The 18,311-nt window shown below is 43.2% G+C and overlaps 1 protein-coding gene across 1 annotated transcript in view; it reads right to left on the bottom strand.

Annotated features, from left to right (window-relative positions):
• Window positions 1-16,443, bottom strand: part of FAM219A (family with sequence similarity 219, member A) — a gene marked incomplete at its 5' end in the record, with an annotated part of 34,554 nt that extends 18,111 nt beyond the window's left edge. The window contains one exon of the mRNA XM_010009419.1: window positions 16,344-16,443. Within this exon, the coding sequence (XP_010007721.1) occupies window positions 16,344-16,443 (100 nt within the window). The remainder of the gene's footprint in view (window positions 1-16,343) is intronic.
• Between the last annotated feature and the right edge of the window lie 1,868 nt (window positions 16,444-18,311).

The following is an 18,311-nucleotide window of genomic DNA, read 5'->3' as shown; positions in this document are numbered from 1 at the left end:
GTGAGGCAGAAATCCTGGCAGACCAACATTTTTACCTCACTCCTCAATGGCCAGCTGTATGCACTGAGGGGAGGAAAAATCCCAGCTTCAATTTGCTTATCAGAAGACCATTAGCTAAGGATTTTCTACAGCATTTCTAAGAGAAAAAGGAAGAGATAAGCAAAAGCAATTATGGGAATTATCATGATTTCTGTGCCCCTTGCATGCCTGGGTCAAGACTGTGTTGGACCACAGCGTACACATGCTCAGCTGCACTTAGAACGTGTATAATTGTCAGCTAAACTGTCAACTGCACACAAACAGAAGGCTTATTGTTGTATAGTTACCTGTTTGGCTGCCTAACTTGAGCTGGAGTTGAGATGACAGGAACAGAAAAATTGTAAGAGTAGAATAAAAGATGAGGGAAACAGCCTATGGGTCTCAGCAAGCAAGGCTTTATTGCACTAAGTGCTATAGAAGACATGTAGTTCCTTGCCTGAGGAAATTAAGACAGAAAACAGACTGTTCATAAGGAGTACAAACAGCTAAAATGTTAGGTGTTTCAGTCATGTACCTCTTGGTTCCAACTTCAGATTGAATTATCTTTCAATACTTAAGATTTACAACAGGCCTTAACTTGTATACACAGATACTTAAGCACAGTGAAAGCGGGTTGAATTTAATAATGAAAAAGTGGAGTGAGGGTCGGCTTTTTTCCCCCTCATAAAACAGTTTGCCAGAACCTGTACTAATTCCAATCCTTTTTAAAGGACTTTATAAGAAATAACCCTCCTGCTCTTCAGCCAAGTGGTACCCTTCACTGCATCAGTGAAGGGATGCACTGGGGAGGTGCTGGCTGGATACCCCCCATCTGCCAAAGCAGCAGGCAGCAGGATGAGCAAGGAACAAAACCCTAACAGACACCAGTTTAGAGCCAAAGCCATAAAGAGCAGGGGTTTGTTATCTCAAGGCATGCCAGGATTTCAAAGAGCCTCTGCAGAGACAGAAGCTTGCTTTATTGGTTTGGTTTTTTTGGTGGCGGGTTTTTTTTTCCTCCCTTATGCATTTTTGTAAAGAAACTTATTTTCCTGTTCATGATCTGTTTTGAACCAAGAACACAGATTTCCATTGCCAACCAACTGCATGCAGGGCTACTAGTATCAACTGTCATCTTTTTTTCCTCATTATTTCTCTCCATACAAGCACTAGCAACCTTTAGATCACACTATATCTCAAATTACCCAGGGGACGGTACATAAGAGTGATGGGATTATGTGTCCTGAAGACAACTTCAGTGTGAAGCAACATCAGAGACTCTCTGAACGCAAGGGCTGGGGCATCTGCAGGAGACTGGGAGTGGGAATGAGGTACCGGTTCCCCTAAGGCAGGAAGTGCAAGCAAGAGCAGGGAGGAGGAAGGAGACATGGTGTGTACACACACACATATTCAGTGACTCTCTCAAGCCTGTAATCTCCTTCTCAGGCACAATAGTCTGGAAAGAGCATGGCTTTTGCCAAGACCCAAACAGGAATAGTTTGAACAGATTTCCCAACAGTCTCTCCACCCCACCGATGCTGGCACATTTGATGCTCAAAAAGGACTGGAAAAAGCCATGAACAGAGGGAAAGGGTGGCAAAAATACTCTGCTTTCAATAGGCCTTTGTGGCTGCTAACAGCTGTGCTTGCAAGGTGAACAGAAATGTGATGCCAAGCTTCAGGGGATAAAACACCTTTAACTTCTCTCCAGCTCAGCACTAGTGGAGATGTGGAGGAATCCCAGGAACAGACAGCCTTGTCCTTTCCAGGGATGGCACTTAAGCCAAAATCTGGGGGCACTAGGACCTGCTGAGCTGTCTTCGACAGAGTGTCTCCTTGGGCAGCATGTGCACTGGGGACCAAGAGGGAGAATCTTAATTTCCCCATCACCCAATACACAACCCAGCAAAGCCATCTGATTGAGGGGATCTGACTTTGAGCTCACACAGATAAAAAATGAGGAGAGACAGAAAAACAATTCAAGCTAGCATTTTTTTATCCCCTGCATCTGCTCCCCGAGCGCCTTAAGTCACGTTGGCTCAGACCAATGACAGAAACAAGTTTTCTTCCTACCACGTCTCCAGGGTCCTGTAAAATATAAAGGAAGGCAAGCTGCATCTCCTCTCCTGACCACACTGTGACACAGCTGTCAGAGCAGCTCTGACAGTGTCACCTTTGCAGCAGTGTATGTGGGAAAGGCACGGAGAGCCATCGCTCTTCCACATCTCTCCGGAGAGGACAGTATTGGAAACCAGAGGCAGAAAGTCTTTTCTCTGTACATGCATCAATCTGAAGCTTAAAAGCAGTGAATTGGAATAAATGAGAATTCCAGAAAAGTGCATCTGCTGCTTCTGTGCTGATGAGGGTGCTCTGCAACAGCAAATTCCAGTAACACAGAGAGGTAAATTTGGGAGTTAAACCAGTTAAACCTACCACACTTCGTTGCTGGGGGCTAGGACAATGACTGGTTTTCTTAGTTTACTTGCAGTGTTAAATGCCCTCTGTTTACTTGGGCTGACCTTGTGAAAAATCATACTTAGGATTCACCGCTAGGTCCATCATCTGATCATCTGCAACAGACCTCACGAAGGTCAACCAGTATCTACCAGTGACAGTGAAAGGTGCTGGGGACCTGGCAAGGCATCACCCTGAGAGAGTTTATCAGATAATCTGACAGTCTCCAAGTGAAGGAACAAAGCAAAAGGCAGTGCCTGGGCAGATGGTGCCCATGGGGCACTCACCCTTTGGAAATCTCTGAGGACCACCACTTAAAGGCCACCAATTGAAGTCACTTGGGTGACTCCAACACTGCTGGACTGGCACAGGGATCCATATATAGTAAACCACAGAGGCTCTGAAGGACTGCCCCAAAGAACAGGTTTTACAGCAGAGTGTTTACAAATGCCATTACTTATGCTTTCCTTCCACCTAACATATCCCCGTTTCCACCACGGAACACAGCTCAAGAGCACTCAGCTTTTCAACAGCCCTGTTGGTAACCAGTGCTAAGGGCCCTTTTGAGCACCAGCTACATGATGAGTACTCAGGAAGCCGGAGTAGATAATTTGTTGACGTGAAGGACTCACGAATCTTCATTTTTAGAAACTCATATATCTTCTGCTTAGTTTTTCACAATTCTGTGATTCTGCCTCTGGATAATAGAGCTGGTCTACGACAAGCTGCTTTACTGTTGTATCCTGCCTTTGAAAAGTTTTAGTATTGTTCTGTAACCTTCTTAAAAGTAACAAACAGCTTTTCATAAGCACCTCTTTGTTCCAAACTCCAAGTCCATGAAAGAGAATTTATTTCTTCTTGTCTACAGATGACACATCAGCATACATCTTTTCTCAAGGCAACCTCCATACCTTTAACAATCTTGAACATCTGCTCACTGCCTCCACTCCTGCCCTGAAATCGTCATAAGAAGATCAAAACAGTGTTTTTCAAGTTATTAAAATGGTAGACCTCATTCACCAGGATAGATTTTAACTTTCTCTGCTTAAAATCCGTTCACCTGTCCTACATCAAAAAATGCATGGACGCAATTGGGAATAAAACATGGGATGGGAGGATTCAGGAGGATTCTTTCTTGTACTTATTGCTGGCATGCAGCAGGAAGGGATCTGTGTGTGACAGCCAGCCTCTGGGTCATGATCTTTTCCTACATAGTCCACTTAAAAACACAAATTACACCAGAAAAAAACCCTCTCTGCCAATGTAAGATTGAAGTGCATTTTCCAATGTCCAGCTGAGACATCACCAATGCCAAGAAGAGATCAAATTGTTCTATGAAATGGTGGTGGTGTACAGCTGCCTTAGCGGCTGCTTGATTATCGCCTGTGCTGCACCTCACATAAACATGTGCATAACTGCCTTGAATCTAGTTCTGCTTTGTAATATTCCATCAGTACACTCTGTGAATGCCCTTGTTTTGCAGGACACAGTGGGTACAAGAAATGAGCTGCTTCCTGGTATTAAAAGAGCACTCAGCATCGAGAACTATGGATAAAATGCAAGTCGGGAAACGCGTCTATAAAAGAACAAATTTCTCTGTCCATATACTGGAGTCGGTAAGAGATACAAGCGAAGGAGAACATTAGTTCTAATATACTCTTAAATTCAATCACTGTACCATCGAGGAGGGTGAATTAAGGAAAAAGAACATTTTTAATGGAGTGAAAATCAAGTAGCAATTGGGTTTCTCTTGTTTACCAGTGGGCATACCAGTGCTGATGGAAGAGGACTGCTTTGTGCAAATGTACGCAGGTTACCTAAATTTACCTCTGGAAACGGCTACCTATGATACTTGTGTTGGGAACTCAAGAGAGTAACTAGATAGTACTTAGGCTTTTTCAGCAGCAAGTAGAAAGTATATGACATCTATAAAATATAACTGCAGTCCTAACTAGGAATAAGTTCACAGGATTCTTCGATTTGGAAGGGACCCCAGCACCTTTCCAGCCCAATGTCCTGCTCAAAGCAGGATCAGCTATAGGATCAGACTGGGCTGCTCCAACCTTTACTCAGTCAGGTTTTCAAAACCTTCAAGAATGGAGATGACACTACCTCCCTGGGAAAAGTTTACCAGTGCTTGACTGTCCTCACCGTGAAAAAGGATGTTCTTAAGGTGATTAAGGTGAGAAAAGAAACAGATTGGGAATGAAGCACCCACTAGATACTACGGGCAATTTACTGCCGAATCAGGGATGTAGATATTCCTCACTAGCACAGACAAAGCTTCACATTCTTCTTGGAATGTGAATAGAAGAATGGAAGCTTTTTCATTCTTCTTGCATCTCTCCAGATTACCCTGGTTATCTCCCATCTGATGGTCATTACCAGATAAACGCAGACAGTCTCTGTCTTTGCCTCCTTTACTCCTGCCCTTTTTGCTTTCTCTTTCTGCCCTGAAGCAGAGGAGATTACAGCTTTGTTCTAGGTCAGATGCATGTCCTGTAGTCCCCCTACACGCTTCAATTCACCCAGACAGTAAGACCCAAAGCAGTCATAGCCTTTTCTAATGCAGTCATGACACTGCTTTCTAGGGAGGTGGAAACTCCCATGTATCCATGGATGTTTAATTACAGATAGAAAGAACAACACTGGCAATAAAGGAGCTTAGATCAGCTCCTTGTGTTATTGGTCATCCTTACTCCATGAAACAAAAAACCCAAGAGACTGTCCAAAGAACCCAAAGCCACATTCAAGCACTGTCATGTATTGTAGCTCTTCTGGACATAGGCAGAAGTGAGTCAGCTATGTGAGGTGAGAGGAACTAAAAACATAACATCTTCCTGCACAGAAAAAACTATGTTGAAGATTTGCTTTCACATTTTGCTTCACCTGCTGTTCCACAGATCAGAGGCTGCGGAAAGCCACATTTCATCCTGGTAGTTAGAGCATTCAGGCAGAAAAAAGGAATTTAACTTGCGTCATCCATGTTCTGGCTGAGAATTAGTAGCTCAAAGAAGCACAGCTAATTTGTGACCATTACATATTCTCTTAGTGAACTTACAAATAATTAAAAAAATAGTGCTAAGGTTTACTAGGGAGTTTTTAAGCCCAAGATACTTGTATTTTCCTTAAAAATTGTAAGCAAAATCTTAATTTTAAAAGTTGCTTCTATCTTGGACTCAAACTACCCATGCCCGACAGCATCACTTTAAATATTAAATATGCTAGCCTTGTTCAAGACATATTTTTAGCACAGTGTTATTTAATATGTCAAACACGGTTTCTCAGATGAACTAATACAAAGTACAATTGTCTCACTTGTACTATTCATCTCTTCTCTCAAGTTCCTAGTCCTGCAACCAGTATTTAAAATAAATCATAGCAAATCTTTCTGTTCTGAAAATCTGCTCTTAGTTTTTGGGTGGGTAGTGCTAAGTGACAGAGGGGCTGTTTTCTGGCATGCGGTGACTGGTGTTACTTGGGAGCTCTATTGCAGTGAAGGGGTTGCCAGCAGCCTGCAGCTCAGAAACACCTGATGTGATTAAACTTCATTCTCATAGCCAGATCACTGTTTAGTCATGGCTCATGCACTTCAGACTACTGAACTGGACAGAAGAACTGTCTCATTCCTCCAAAAGACATCAATACTTGCTGATTTGATTCTACCAATTTCATAGCAGTGAGCAAAAGAGAGGGCATGTAGGTTGTTTGTAAAAAGCGGGTATTGTCTTGCATTTAGAGCAGAAGGTAGAAAAACTCAAAGTTATAGCAAACATAACATGATAGGTTTGGGTTTACAGTGGAATTGCCTTAAAACCCCATAGAGAATTTATTTTATTGTGCTATAAACAGTGGTACTTTACAGTACAGTTCCCCACTCACTGAGGCTTAGCCTGAATCACTTCAAGCTCTTCTCAAGGTATGCAGTGAGCGTGGCAGGGAGGGGATGATGGATGATATCACTGATACGGAAAGTGGAAGGAAGCCTGGAAAAGGAGCAGTTTGCAAAGCAGAGTGGAGAGGACAGGAAACCACTACTTGTACTGTGCTGAGGCTGCAGGTAGAGATGAACGGATTGACATGGCTACACAGGAGAAGCTGGAGATGATTTTTTGAGCAAATATATGAAGACTTGGATCTATCTGCCAAGAATGTACTTGTTTCCCTTCCTCTCCCCTTGTAACTGCACCTGGTGAGAGGACACAAATGTTGTCTACGGGGCATACTTTTTCTTTAGGTCAGTTTAGAAAAAGGCTTTGGGGAATGCTCAAATGTTTTAAAATCTGATGAACAACTCCCAGTTCTCCTTCTGGAAGAAGATTCAAAACTGCAGCTATTTTGCACAGCACCAGACCATGACACCTTATTTCCACTGCGATGCAGTAAATGCCTACCCTCAGCACAAGCTTTTCAGCCATGATTCAAGCAGTAATTAAAGCTTTTTGAACGATAGTTATGTTTAACAACTGGAGAAATGGGATCAGTCTGTCCAATTACTGATGTGACTTTACAACTTCTTAAATAAAATCTTGTCTTGGTAAATATATGACATCTATAAAACCAGCTTTATTTTCCTTCAGTGTGACCTGCTTTGTAGAGAATGACTGCCAAGCGGAACAAAAAAAGAGGAGTGCCAAAAGTTTGAGGTTTGAAAGATAAGGAGGAGAGGTGTCAGAGGTGCTGCACACAGCAAAAGCCAAAGACTGTGACTGGTATGGGATGTGGTCTTCCCTGGAGATGACATTACCTTGTCACTGCCAGGAGTGAAGTGACTATCAGGGAACAGGCAAAGCTCTCTCTTAATCCCAGCCAGGACTTGCAAGATTCAGAAGCCTCTTTACACAACTAGGCCCACCATCTGCACTGCAGCTTAATTCCTGATGCTAAAACTCCATAAAGCAGTGGTGTTGGTTGGTATAAGAGGCTGGTGGTATCTCTGACCCCAAGATGACATACTGAGAACAGAGGAAGCTGCAGTAGAGTTGCTTCTAACAGTCTGCTAACCAAGGCAACAGCCTCTTTTGCATGTGCCCAGCATAGGTCCATATTGCATTATGACCTGCTTCAGTCAGTTCTCACTCCATGAAACCTTTGTGGTTTCTTCTGTGCTGTCCCCTGCTTCCGGGAATTGCTCCTCCCCAGACCTCTGAACCAAAAATGATGGATATGATGAAGTCTGACAGTTACTAACTGGGCAAAAATCGTGCTTAGTTTATTTACTGCTGCTTCTATCCTATCTTCTCCACCATTGCTTGTAGTACATCTCCCTAACTGCCACATTAAGAACTTAGCCACGCTTAGTGCTTTAGCTGCATCACTTGCTGGGCCTGGCACACTGGGCTCTGTCTGCCAGTAATGCTGTCAGCTATAATTGGAGCCACAACTGTCCCTGGGTTCAGAGGAGAAGGGCTCGTTAGGTGTTTCTCCGGTCATGCTCATCTGAGTTCTGCACCCAAGACCACTACAGTACCTTCACCTAACCAGGACCCTGTTACTGACAGGACACATGATACTGATGACATCCTCATCTATTCTGCTCTCCTGCTGTGGCACACCAAGGTTTGTGTGTTTTTCTGAGCTCCAAAGGATCCTTTAAGATCTCAGAGAAGTAATACAAAGTTTAACAGGGTGCTGTGAGCATGCTGTACATAAGGATAGTGGATAAACAAGAACTGCAGTGAACTTCCTATACCAACAAAAATCTGTGTATTATTTCTATTTAACAGAGCCTTATCTGCTGATGTAGCATTTTAGCTCCAACACTCAATAAGCAGACAGTAACCTTTCCTGGCTAAGAGCTGAATGGGCAGCACAGAGAAGACAAAGGATGAGCCCATGGCACTGAGTAGTTAGAACAAATTCAATTAACCACCAGGTACAGTTTAAGGCTCATCATTAATAAATCAAACACATCAAAAAAGATTGTCATCCAATACTGCCCACAGATGCTGTGATCTGTTCTGGAGACAGTTTACATTAATTACACTGGTCTCTACTTGCTTCCATTGATTGCTATGCCTAAACTCGTCTACCTATGGAGACATCAGAAGGAATTACAGAAATAGCAAATCCTGTATAACTCAGAATCAGGGAAATGTTCCCCAGCAGTAGACCAGAGGATCAGGTGGAACCTACATTTAAGGACACAGGGTTCTGAGAAGCCAGAAAAGAAGTACTAGTGCCATTTTCTGTGTTGTTACGTCAAAGATGCCAACACCTGAGCAGGCAGCCTTGTCAACTCAGCTGGTGTTAGTCTTTAATTTCAGGAACAAGGTGAAGATAACCTTTTGTACATCACTCTCTTTTAAAGCAGTGTTCTAAGTAATTGATAGAGAACAGTGATGAAAGTATAATGAGACTTCTGAACAGACCATCAGCGTATCACTGCTGTGGTGCTGCCTGCTGGGGTTAGGCTTTGCTAGACCAGGTAGTTTTTATTCTCATCACTACTTTAATTACTGAATTTTTCCTTCCTTCTACCAGAGAATCTCAATAATTTACTTGATTTGTTTTGCCTTACAACCTCTGAGCTGCTTCTCCCATGTAAGGTGGCAGATTATGGTGGGTCAGGACAAAGAAAACCTGTGATTTGGAGCTTTGGCCTTCTGTCTCAGGCAAAACACCCATTCAGACACCAAATGCTTTGGTCTATTCTCATTACAAAGTAAAATAATTTGTGTAGAAGTAGATCTTCAGGATGAGCTTTTTCCTGGACCATCAGACCTGTAGGGACTGTAAAAATCTGGAGTGGCTAAAGGATGGCCAGATAATGCCCAACAAAATGATTCAGCTGACTTAAAGCCTCCTCCTTCATGACTTTTTATCTGAAGGTGTATTAGCCAAGAGTGACATGTACAACACAAGATGTGTATCCACTGGCTTGTCTATTGGCTTGTGTGTGGGTTCCCAGTAACATGTCATGGGAGAGGTGCACATATGATGATGGAGGAATGGGAAAGACCAGTAAAACACTGGTGGGGTGGCATAACATATCAAGCAAATTGTAATGACAGAAAAAGTAGGCTCGTTTGGTGATCATCATGCTCATATTCATGTGCTCATGCTTTGCTCCTGGGATTTGCTGCCTGGTTCCTCCCTTCCTTCTGTCTCACCCATTCCCTCCTGCCCAGAGCTCTCTGCTTAACTCCACTGAATTGCTCTCTTCTTGCTTTACTGTTTACCTGAGCCTGTGTCAGCTGTAATGTCTCACACGCCTCTTCCTTTCTACCCCTCTATTTCACCTCTAACTAATCTGCAATAATATGCCTGCCACAACTGTTTTCCTGCCCTCATCTTTGCTGCTCTGTCTGCAGACAGCCCTACTGCCCTTAATGTGATGCAACTGTTCATTCTCTCATCCCCTCCAAAAAGACCCTGGAGATACCCTACAGGAAGGATGCTACAATAAATTGTGTACACAATTTCTCTTATAAATGGGAAGAGTAATAACACATGAAATAATGTTTAAATAAATTCCTCTCAAGCCCCAGGAGGCCTCTGAGTGGTAGGCCACGCTTCCATCTTCATGAAGAAAATCAATAGCAGTGCTATATTGCCACTGTGCTCTGGCTTCCGTGCTACTCATCTGCCCCCCCCACCATACAAAGTACAGACTGTGTTCAAGGAAATGGGTGCTCCCAGGGGAGGAACATGGCTTTGTGCACTTAAGCTAATGATGTCACTTGAGGTCGCCATGTAAACAGTTATGGGTATGGAAATCTGCAGTTTTGTCAACAGAGGTGGAACCTGGGGACCTAGATTAAGAGTTGGAGCTTTTTTATAAAACATATCCCTAATTTACCTGCAGAGCTTCTTCCCAGAAACAACAGATGCTATACCTAATTAGCATTAATCGCCTTGTTACAGAAAAGCAACTGGGAATAGACAGTACTTGAGGTACTGACAAAAGGATACACTAATGGCATTGATTTGTCCAGCCTACTACAACCTTCCCTTACTAGTCTGTCTTCTGTGTGACAAGTTTAGAAGTCTGGGGGTTGGGCTGCATCTCCCAGCGCCAATTTTTCATCTTGACCTGCTGCAAGAGCAGCCCTGGAATGGGATCTCTGAGTGAGGCATCCTTTTGAACAGCTCTGGGACAGGATGCTCTGCTGTGGGCTTTGTGGCTTTTCGATATAGAAGCTCTGAACCCACTCCCAACCCTAGGACAGGGGGTTAAATAACGACACCAACTGAAAGATCAGCCTCATGAGCCACATGGGGAGATAAAGGCATTCTGTTCTTTGCCAGGATTAGAGGCCATCTGTAAAGTCTCAACCACAAATGTACTCATTTTGTTATGTTGAACCCTAAGGGCTTTATAGTTCTCAGCTCATTGAATGATATTCCCAGTACTGCTCCTCCCTGATTGTACAGCAATTCAATATCTGCCATGAATACCCAGCAGCAGGCTGGAAGGTAGAAGCTAACACCACAGATCTGTCACAAGCCTCTGTCTTTAAATCGATTATCTCCTCTGCCCACTTCAGTCTCCACCTTCCAGCAGTAGGCTGCAGGGTAGAAGCTAATACCACAGGTATGCCATCAGCTTCTGTCTCTAAATTGATTATTTCCTCTGTCCACTTCAGTGTCCACCAAGAAGAGGCCCAGTCATAAATCGGATTCTCAGTTTTGTCCAAATCAAGGACACGAGAGAACAACATGCTACATTTCCTGAACAATCTGGTGGCCTTCTATGATGGAGTTACAGAACTGATGGACAGGGGCAGAGCAGTTGACGTCAATCTACCTGGACTTGTGCAAAGCATTTGGCACTGTCCCACATAACATCCTTGTCTGGAGAGACATCCTAAACTGGAGAGACATCCTAAACTGGAGAGACATCAGTTTGATGGATGGACCACTTGGTGGATAAAGAACCGGCTGGATGATGGCACGCAAAGAGTTGTGGTAAACGGCTCAATGTCCAGTTGGAGACCAGTAACGAGTGGTGTCCCTCAGGGATCGGTGTTGGGACCTGTCTTGTTCAACATCTTTGTCGGTGACATGGACAGTGGGATTGATGCGCCCTCAGCAAGTTTGCTGATGACACCAAGCTGTGCGGTTCAGTTGATATGCTGGAGGGAAGGGACGTCATCCAGAGGGACCTGGACATGCTTGTGAGGTGGCCAATGCCAACTTTATAAAGTTTAACAATGTGTAGTGCAAGGTCCTACAGCTGGGTTGGGGCAATCCCAGGCACAGCTACAGGTTGGCTGGAGAAGAGATTCAGTGACCACCAAGACTTCCTTCATCTCTCCTTGAGCCATCTGCTTGGCTCAGGCCCCACTATGGCCATTCACTTGCTCTCATCTCCTTCATGTCATAGAGAAAGCCAAAAAGCCAGGCTGGGGTGACTCAAGAGACTTTTATGCTCACCCTAGCAATAGGTTCAGGCTCCTGGCAAGCAGAATTTCCTTCCCAGCAGTAGCTGGGCTATGGCTCACCTGCAGCGTGTCTCTTAGAGAAAAAAAGCAACATTCTACAATGCAGCTGGCAGGAGGAATGTGTTAGTACCCTATTAATTAGTGAAACAGCTCTGCTCTGTTAGTGTTAAAATAGCTTCCTGCCTTTGAAGCAAGGAAAGTTCCTGGTTAGGTTGGTGGATTGATTATATACTTGATCTACAGCAGCTTACACTAAAGGCAACTTTACGACACTTAGTTCTCCTTATGGGGCTGACTAGAATCGGCCACTGTGCTTTCTGGTATTTTTGGCAAGATAAATACCAGCATGAGATCTAAGCTGGGAGGGGAACAAAACAGTAGTTATGATTTACAGCCAAGTTCCTGGTGTGAGGAAGATGCCACTGCCACAAACCCTCACCATCACTGTAGCTTGTTCTGCAGCATTCCAACCAATTGCCACATTGCCCATTCTGTTTTAACACGAACTGTAACATCACTGACTGCTACATAAGACAGACAGACTGTCTGGATGGGGATTTCAGCACAGGGAAGAGAAATTAAAAATGCAAAATAGAAAAACAGATGGCATAAGCTTCATTAAAATAATATCTCGTCTCCTGGGGATCCCAGGAGGATCCATTGCTTTCTAGTGGATATGGTGCCCCTGAGACTTACTCTTGGGGATTATTCTGTTCCTCCGTCTCTCCTTATCACAGCTCTCTTCTGTTTTCAAAAAGCTTGTGGTATATGCTCCATCTGGACATGCCTCCTAATAAGGATGTGCTGGAGACATCCACACTAAGCACTAATGTACACCCAGACTTCCCTCCCTCTCTCCCCCATGTCAGGAGCCTCCTTATCAAGTGATTTTAAAGACATAAAGAAGCAGTTCCTGACATAAAGACAAAATGGGACTGTTAGAAAAGTAAAAAATACGTAATTAATATGGACATAATATCAATAGAGGTTTAGGATGATGAACTACATGAACTGGGAGATGTTATTTCACTTGGTGTGGGGTTCTCTTCTTTTTTGATGTGTCCCCAGCAGCAAGCTAGATGTTTTACTGTTCTATTTATAAACCAGGTGTAATCTTTAGGAATTCACTAGAAATACGTTACCTGCAACGTTTTTCTTGTATCTAACTGACCCCCCAAGCAAACGCTTGGCCAAATGTTTTTATTCAGAGAGGGTGAAACAACAAAGGAAAAGACCATTCAAGCAGCAGGATGAATCTGTGTTCCATGCATGCAGCACAGCAAATTCTTTCTGTCACACTTCAATCACTGCAGCCTCTGGAAGCAAAAGCTGTATTCATGCTGGTTTGGTATTTAATTGAGCTCATTTGAACCAAGCTTCCAGCAAGCACATGTGACAGATTTATACATGAATCTTCATGGAGTGAAAAATGACATTTATCAACCTTCCATCTGAGCATTTGACATTTGAACAATTGATTCTGATTTAACACTGAAAAATGGCACTACCCATATGGAAAACCCACAATAGGATCAAAACCCCAAACAACAGCTCTGCCAGTTAAGCTATCAAACATTTATGTACTACCTTAACTTTTTCTAGCCTTGACGAGATTAAAAAAACAATCCAAATCCTGACAAGTTTAATGCAGAAGAGACAAAAAGTCTAGTTGGAGGAACAGTGGCCAGAGCTAGGAGATGCGAGCCATTAAACTGCTTGAAAATTGTAAAGGCTGGGCAGATTTTAGGAATAACAGCAGCAGGAGCTGATGCAGATTAAAGGCATGCTACACTGGATTCAGACAATACAGACAATGTTAGTCTCATTTTGCCCCAGGTAACTCAGAGCTTATCTGGGTATGGCTAAGAGTAGAGAGTCAGTCCAAATGCCACGAGATACGTGTTCACCTAATTAAAGAGGCACACTGTTTCCATAGGCAGAGAGAGAGGTGTTTGAGCAGATTTCTCTCTGGAGACAAGGCAGCCTTGCAAGACAATTGCAAGTGCCTCTTAAGCACGTAGGTTTCCTCCACTATTACCTTCATGAGTATATTGTGGTCTGCACTGAGTATAAACCAGGCAGGATCACTAGCTGGAAATGAGGTCCTGGCAATACTACACCTCTATCTACAGCAAAAATTGTTCAGATTCCTCCAATACCTCCTTTTGCCTCTTTACTGATGGACAGCAGCATTTGGCAGTGGTTAAATGAAATAAAATCTTCCTGTGTGGAAAAGCAGAAGTTCTCAAAGACAGACTAATCATTCTGTTGTATCTGATCTTGGGAAAAACATGGTAAGCTCTGCAGAAGTGTAATTGTGGCGTATTTTCATGTATTAGTCCATTTTAATAACTAGTTGCCTTGCACTCAGCTAATGTAACAGGCTTCCTCTTAGCCACCTCCGGTTGGTAAATACCAGTTTACATTAGATTGAGTTTTCCCTGTCATATTTTTCTGATTTCTATTATTCCAGTTTTCATGTGTTTTCTCTGTGGTATTTCATAGTCTGTTGTACTTTTGCCTCCCAAATACGCTATGACTAAATTTTCTTTGTAGACTCATGCATTTTGTGTCAAAGTCATTAATTAACACTCCATTAGCAACGTCCTTTTGTTTGATACCTTCTCCTTCTCAAAACACATTACCTGATGTGTTTTAAGTTCCTAGGTTTCTCAACCTCCTGGCTTTGCTTAAACACTTAGAGATGTACCTCAAATTACTTTTTCATTTAATTTGCATGAATTGAACTTGTTATGTCTGAATCCAAATCTATTTCCTATGATCGGATCACCTATAATGTCCTCATCACTTACTAAAGCCAACTCAAAGTCACATTAGCAAATCTCTGGAGGATATTTTTATTGCCTAGAAATGCAAGAATGTCTCAGACTTACCAATAATAGTATCAATCGCTCTCCAACTTGATTCCTGATGTTAAATTATCTAAACCAACTATTGCAGTAGTAATTATCTCTCTAATAACATCACAGAACTCTCTTGGTAGTGAAAAAGGATCCTGGTGGCATATGGCATGCTGGCAATGATAATCCTTTACCAAACTGTGACTTGTCCTGTCATTAACACATACTGCTGTTCCCTGCCTTTTCCTGAAAAGCAGCCCCTGGTGCAGCCACTGGTTTTAGAGTATTCATGACTGCAATTGTAGGACAGGTCTTTCTGTCTCAATGCACTTGCTTATACCTATGTAAGGAGCTCAAGGTCCTCCTCTGTGCTGCATAATTTTGCTGCATCTGCATATCCAACTTTCTGTTTTCTCCTTCCCAGTCACACTTTCAGTGAGATCTTGCCAATTCAACTACTTTCTTTTCCTTTGCTGTCTCTGGGTCTACTCTGTGACATTCCTTTCTGCACTGCTATGACCAGATTTGTCTGACTCTTCCATTTACCACATACATAGGCAGAGCCTTGAGACTTCCCAAGTGCTCCTCAGCCTTTTCTTGTTTTCTTTAAAGCTGCTCTTAAAAATGACAGTAACGCTAGTGTCTGCAGTAGTATGGCAGGTACCTGGGTAAAACTATTTGTTGAGAACATCTCTTATTAATCACACACCAATGCTCAAACTTACCCAGATCTTCTTCAAACCTTAGCTGTCTGATGACCTTCCCTATCACTCACTTGATAGGGGCCAGAGTTATTGCACTGAACATGCGGGCAGCCACTTCTTTCAAAGCCTTCCCAACATGGCAGTTACTCTCAATAAGCTTCAGCAGCATCCTCTCAGCATCATTTGTACTTATGTGAAGGATCAGGGGACTGCTTCCTGATCCTATTGCAAAATTTTTCAGATTTAAGATTCTATTTTATATCCAAGTTCTAAGCAAAAAGCACACTGTTCCTTCATCAGGTTCTTCAGGCTCTGTGGCACAATAGTGGCTCAGGTTTTGGAGGCAGGACAGCCATGTATGGACTGCTGTCCTCTTGTAAGCATTAGCTTTGCGAGGAAGCAGTGTATTGTGCTCACTGGATGATTCTGCTTCCAGAACTAAAAAAATACTGCTGAGAAATAGAATGTGGTACGTGAACCTTTACAGACCTACAAGTCCTCCACCTCACAGTAACACAGCTCTGCCTTTTCCTGGTAGTGGCCCAGGTCTCTGATCCTTTCCCTTTTGTTTGCAGTTATTCTGTCTTCTCTCCTTTTTACAGTCCCTCTATATTATCTTCATTCTTTATGTGGCCAAGCCTTGATCTTAGCTTGATAAAAATCTGTGGGTTTAAAAAGCTATGACTCCCTTTCAAGGAATAGCTTTCTTCCTCTACCACAGCCCAAGGTACAGGGTCCTTACATGTTTGTAGGTCACTTCCCTCAGCAGCAGAACCACAATGATAAAACTGCTCTGTGAGCTGTTTGAGCTGAACTGACATGCTCAGCCACACACATGGAGATCTGCATACAATCCCATGAACACCTCATTGTATTTCAGACCCTGGATTCAGCCTTTTCACTTTCCATAAGCAAAGACTCACCTAATTTCACTTGAAGTGGGGACGGCTTATAGTTCATGGCTACAGTCTCTCCCTCCCTCGTATCACAATCTCTGTCCGAAATGGATGCAGCTGTTGGATCCTGTTAAAAGAGAGAAGGAAACAAAATAGAATGGTTTAGCTAAAAGTTATGCAGACTCTCCTCTAACTTGCTGTTAGGCGAGTTCATCCCCACACGCGTTCAGAATGAGCAGAGAACATGCTGGTGTTTTTAATGGCTGAAACCCAGAGGCAAACCATAGGATTTTGGAAGCACATTTAGTATGCTAAAAGTACCTCTGGAAATGCCAGATTTCAACATCAGACTTATATGATGGATGATATTGGGAATACAATGTGGAAGGTGGGTCACCAGTTCAAATTCAGCCTGGGTTGGCAATAGTCCCAAATCATTTTCACATGACAACTCTTTGGGGTGTTGTATGAAATGCATTTACAGCTTCAGCCAGGTCTCAAGTGGACCAGTCAACCTCATGATTAAAACTAAATGTTCGTGACCAGCTCTTCGTGAAAGTCCAGTTCAGTAGGAATGAGGACTGAGTGAGTGGGAGAATTCAATCTCCAGTTCATCCTGGGAGAGGAATGAAGATGCCTGTACTTCCAATACTGAATTTCTTTCATGGCTAACTGGGAAGATTTAATTTCAATATCTGTCAGCACAGCATCCTTCTCTGTCACTAAAATGCTCCCACCAAAACCCAAAGCTCCCCAGAATTCATTCCATGATGCCTACTTGCATTCAACCTAATCCAGATAGTCTTGTATTCTATAGTACAGCACACCAAAGGGTTCAGAGAGAGACAAACTACGATTCAGGCAGTTCTACCAGTGCCTAAAAATACTTAAAGTCCTTTCAAGCAAACTTCACACCTGTTGGAACTTGCTTTAATCAGCACCATAATGAAAATCAAAATTGTTTTCAAATGTTCACTTTTTTCCTCCAAGAAGCTAGAAACTAAATTGGACATGCATGCATATACATACACCTATAAGTGTATGTAAATTTGGATTTACCACACTAAACAACAAAATAAAGTAGCTGAATGGCAAAAATATAGCAGTTGAAATTAAATTATTAATTCTGGCTTCTAGAAGGAAGTGCGTCAGAAGGGCCAGGAGACCTCCATGGATGGATAAGGAGCTGCTGAGGAAAATTAGAGGGAACAAAGAAGCTTATAGAAGGTGGAAGTGAGGACAGGCAGCCTGGGAAGATTACAGGAACACTGCCTCAAAGCCAGGGACCAGGTTAGGAAAGCTAAGGCCCAGTTAGAATTAAATCTGCCAAGGGATGTGAAAGATAACAGGAAAGGCTTCTATAGGTACATAGCAAATAAAAGACAGGGTAGGGACAACGTGGGCCCTCTCTGGAAGCAACTGGGAGAACTGGCTACCCTGGATTTGGAGAAGGCTGAGGTTCTTAATGACTTCTTTGCCTCAGTCTTCACTGGCAAATGCTCAGACCACACCACCCAAGCCTTGGAAGGCAAACGCAGGGACTGTGGGAATGAAGACCTTAGGCCCACTGTAGGAGAGGCTCAGGTTCAAGACCACCTTAAGAACCTGAACGTGTACAAGTCCAAGGGACCTGATGAAATCCATCCACAGGTCCTGAAGGAGCTGGCGAATGAAGTTGCTCGGCCCCTGTTCATCATGACTGAGAGGTCATGGCAGTCAGGTGAAGTTCCTGATGACTGGAAGAAGGGAAATATAACCCCCATTTTCAAGAAGGGGAAGGTGAAAGGCCCAGGGAACTACAGACCAGTCAGTCTCACCTCTGTGCCAGGAAAAATCTTGGAGCAGATTCTCCTGGAAAGAATGCTGAGGCACATTGTTGTGGCCAGCCAGCATTTTTTCGCTAAGGGGAAATCCTGCTTGACCAATTTGGTGGCCTCCTATGATGGGGCTACAGAACAGAGATGGGGGCAAAGCAGTTGACGTCATCTACCTGGA

The sequence above is a fragment of the Nestor notabilis genome, unplaced genomic scaffold (genome assembly GCF_000696875.1).
Source record: "Nestor notabilis isolate BGI_N333 unplaced genomic scaffold, ASM69687v1 scaffold6292, whole genome shotgun sequence".
Lineage (NCBI taxonomy): Eukaryota > Metazoa > Chordata > Aves > Psittaciformes > Psittacidae > Nestor > Nestor notabilis.
This window is presented reverse-complemented; position numbering and strand designations above follow the sequence as displayed.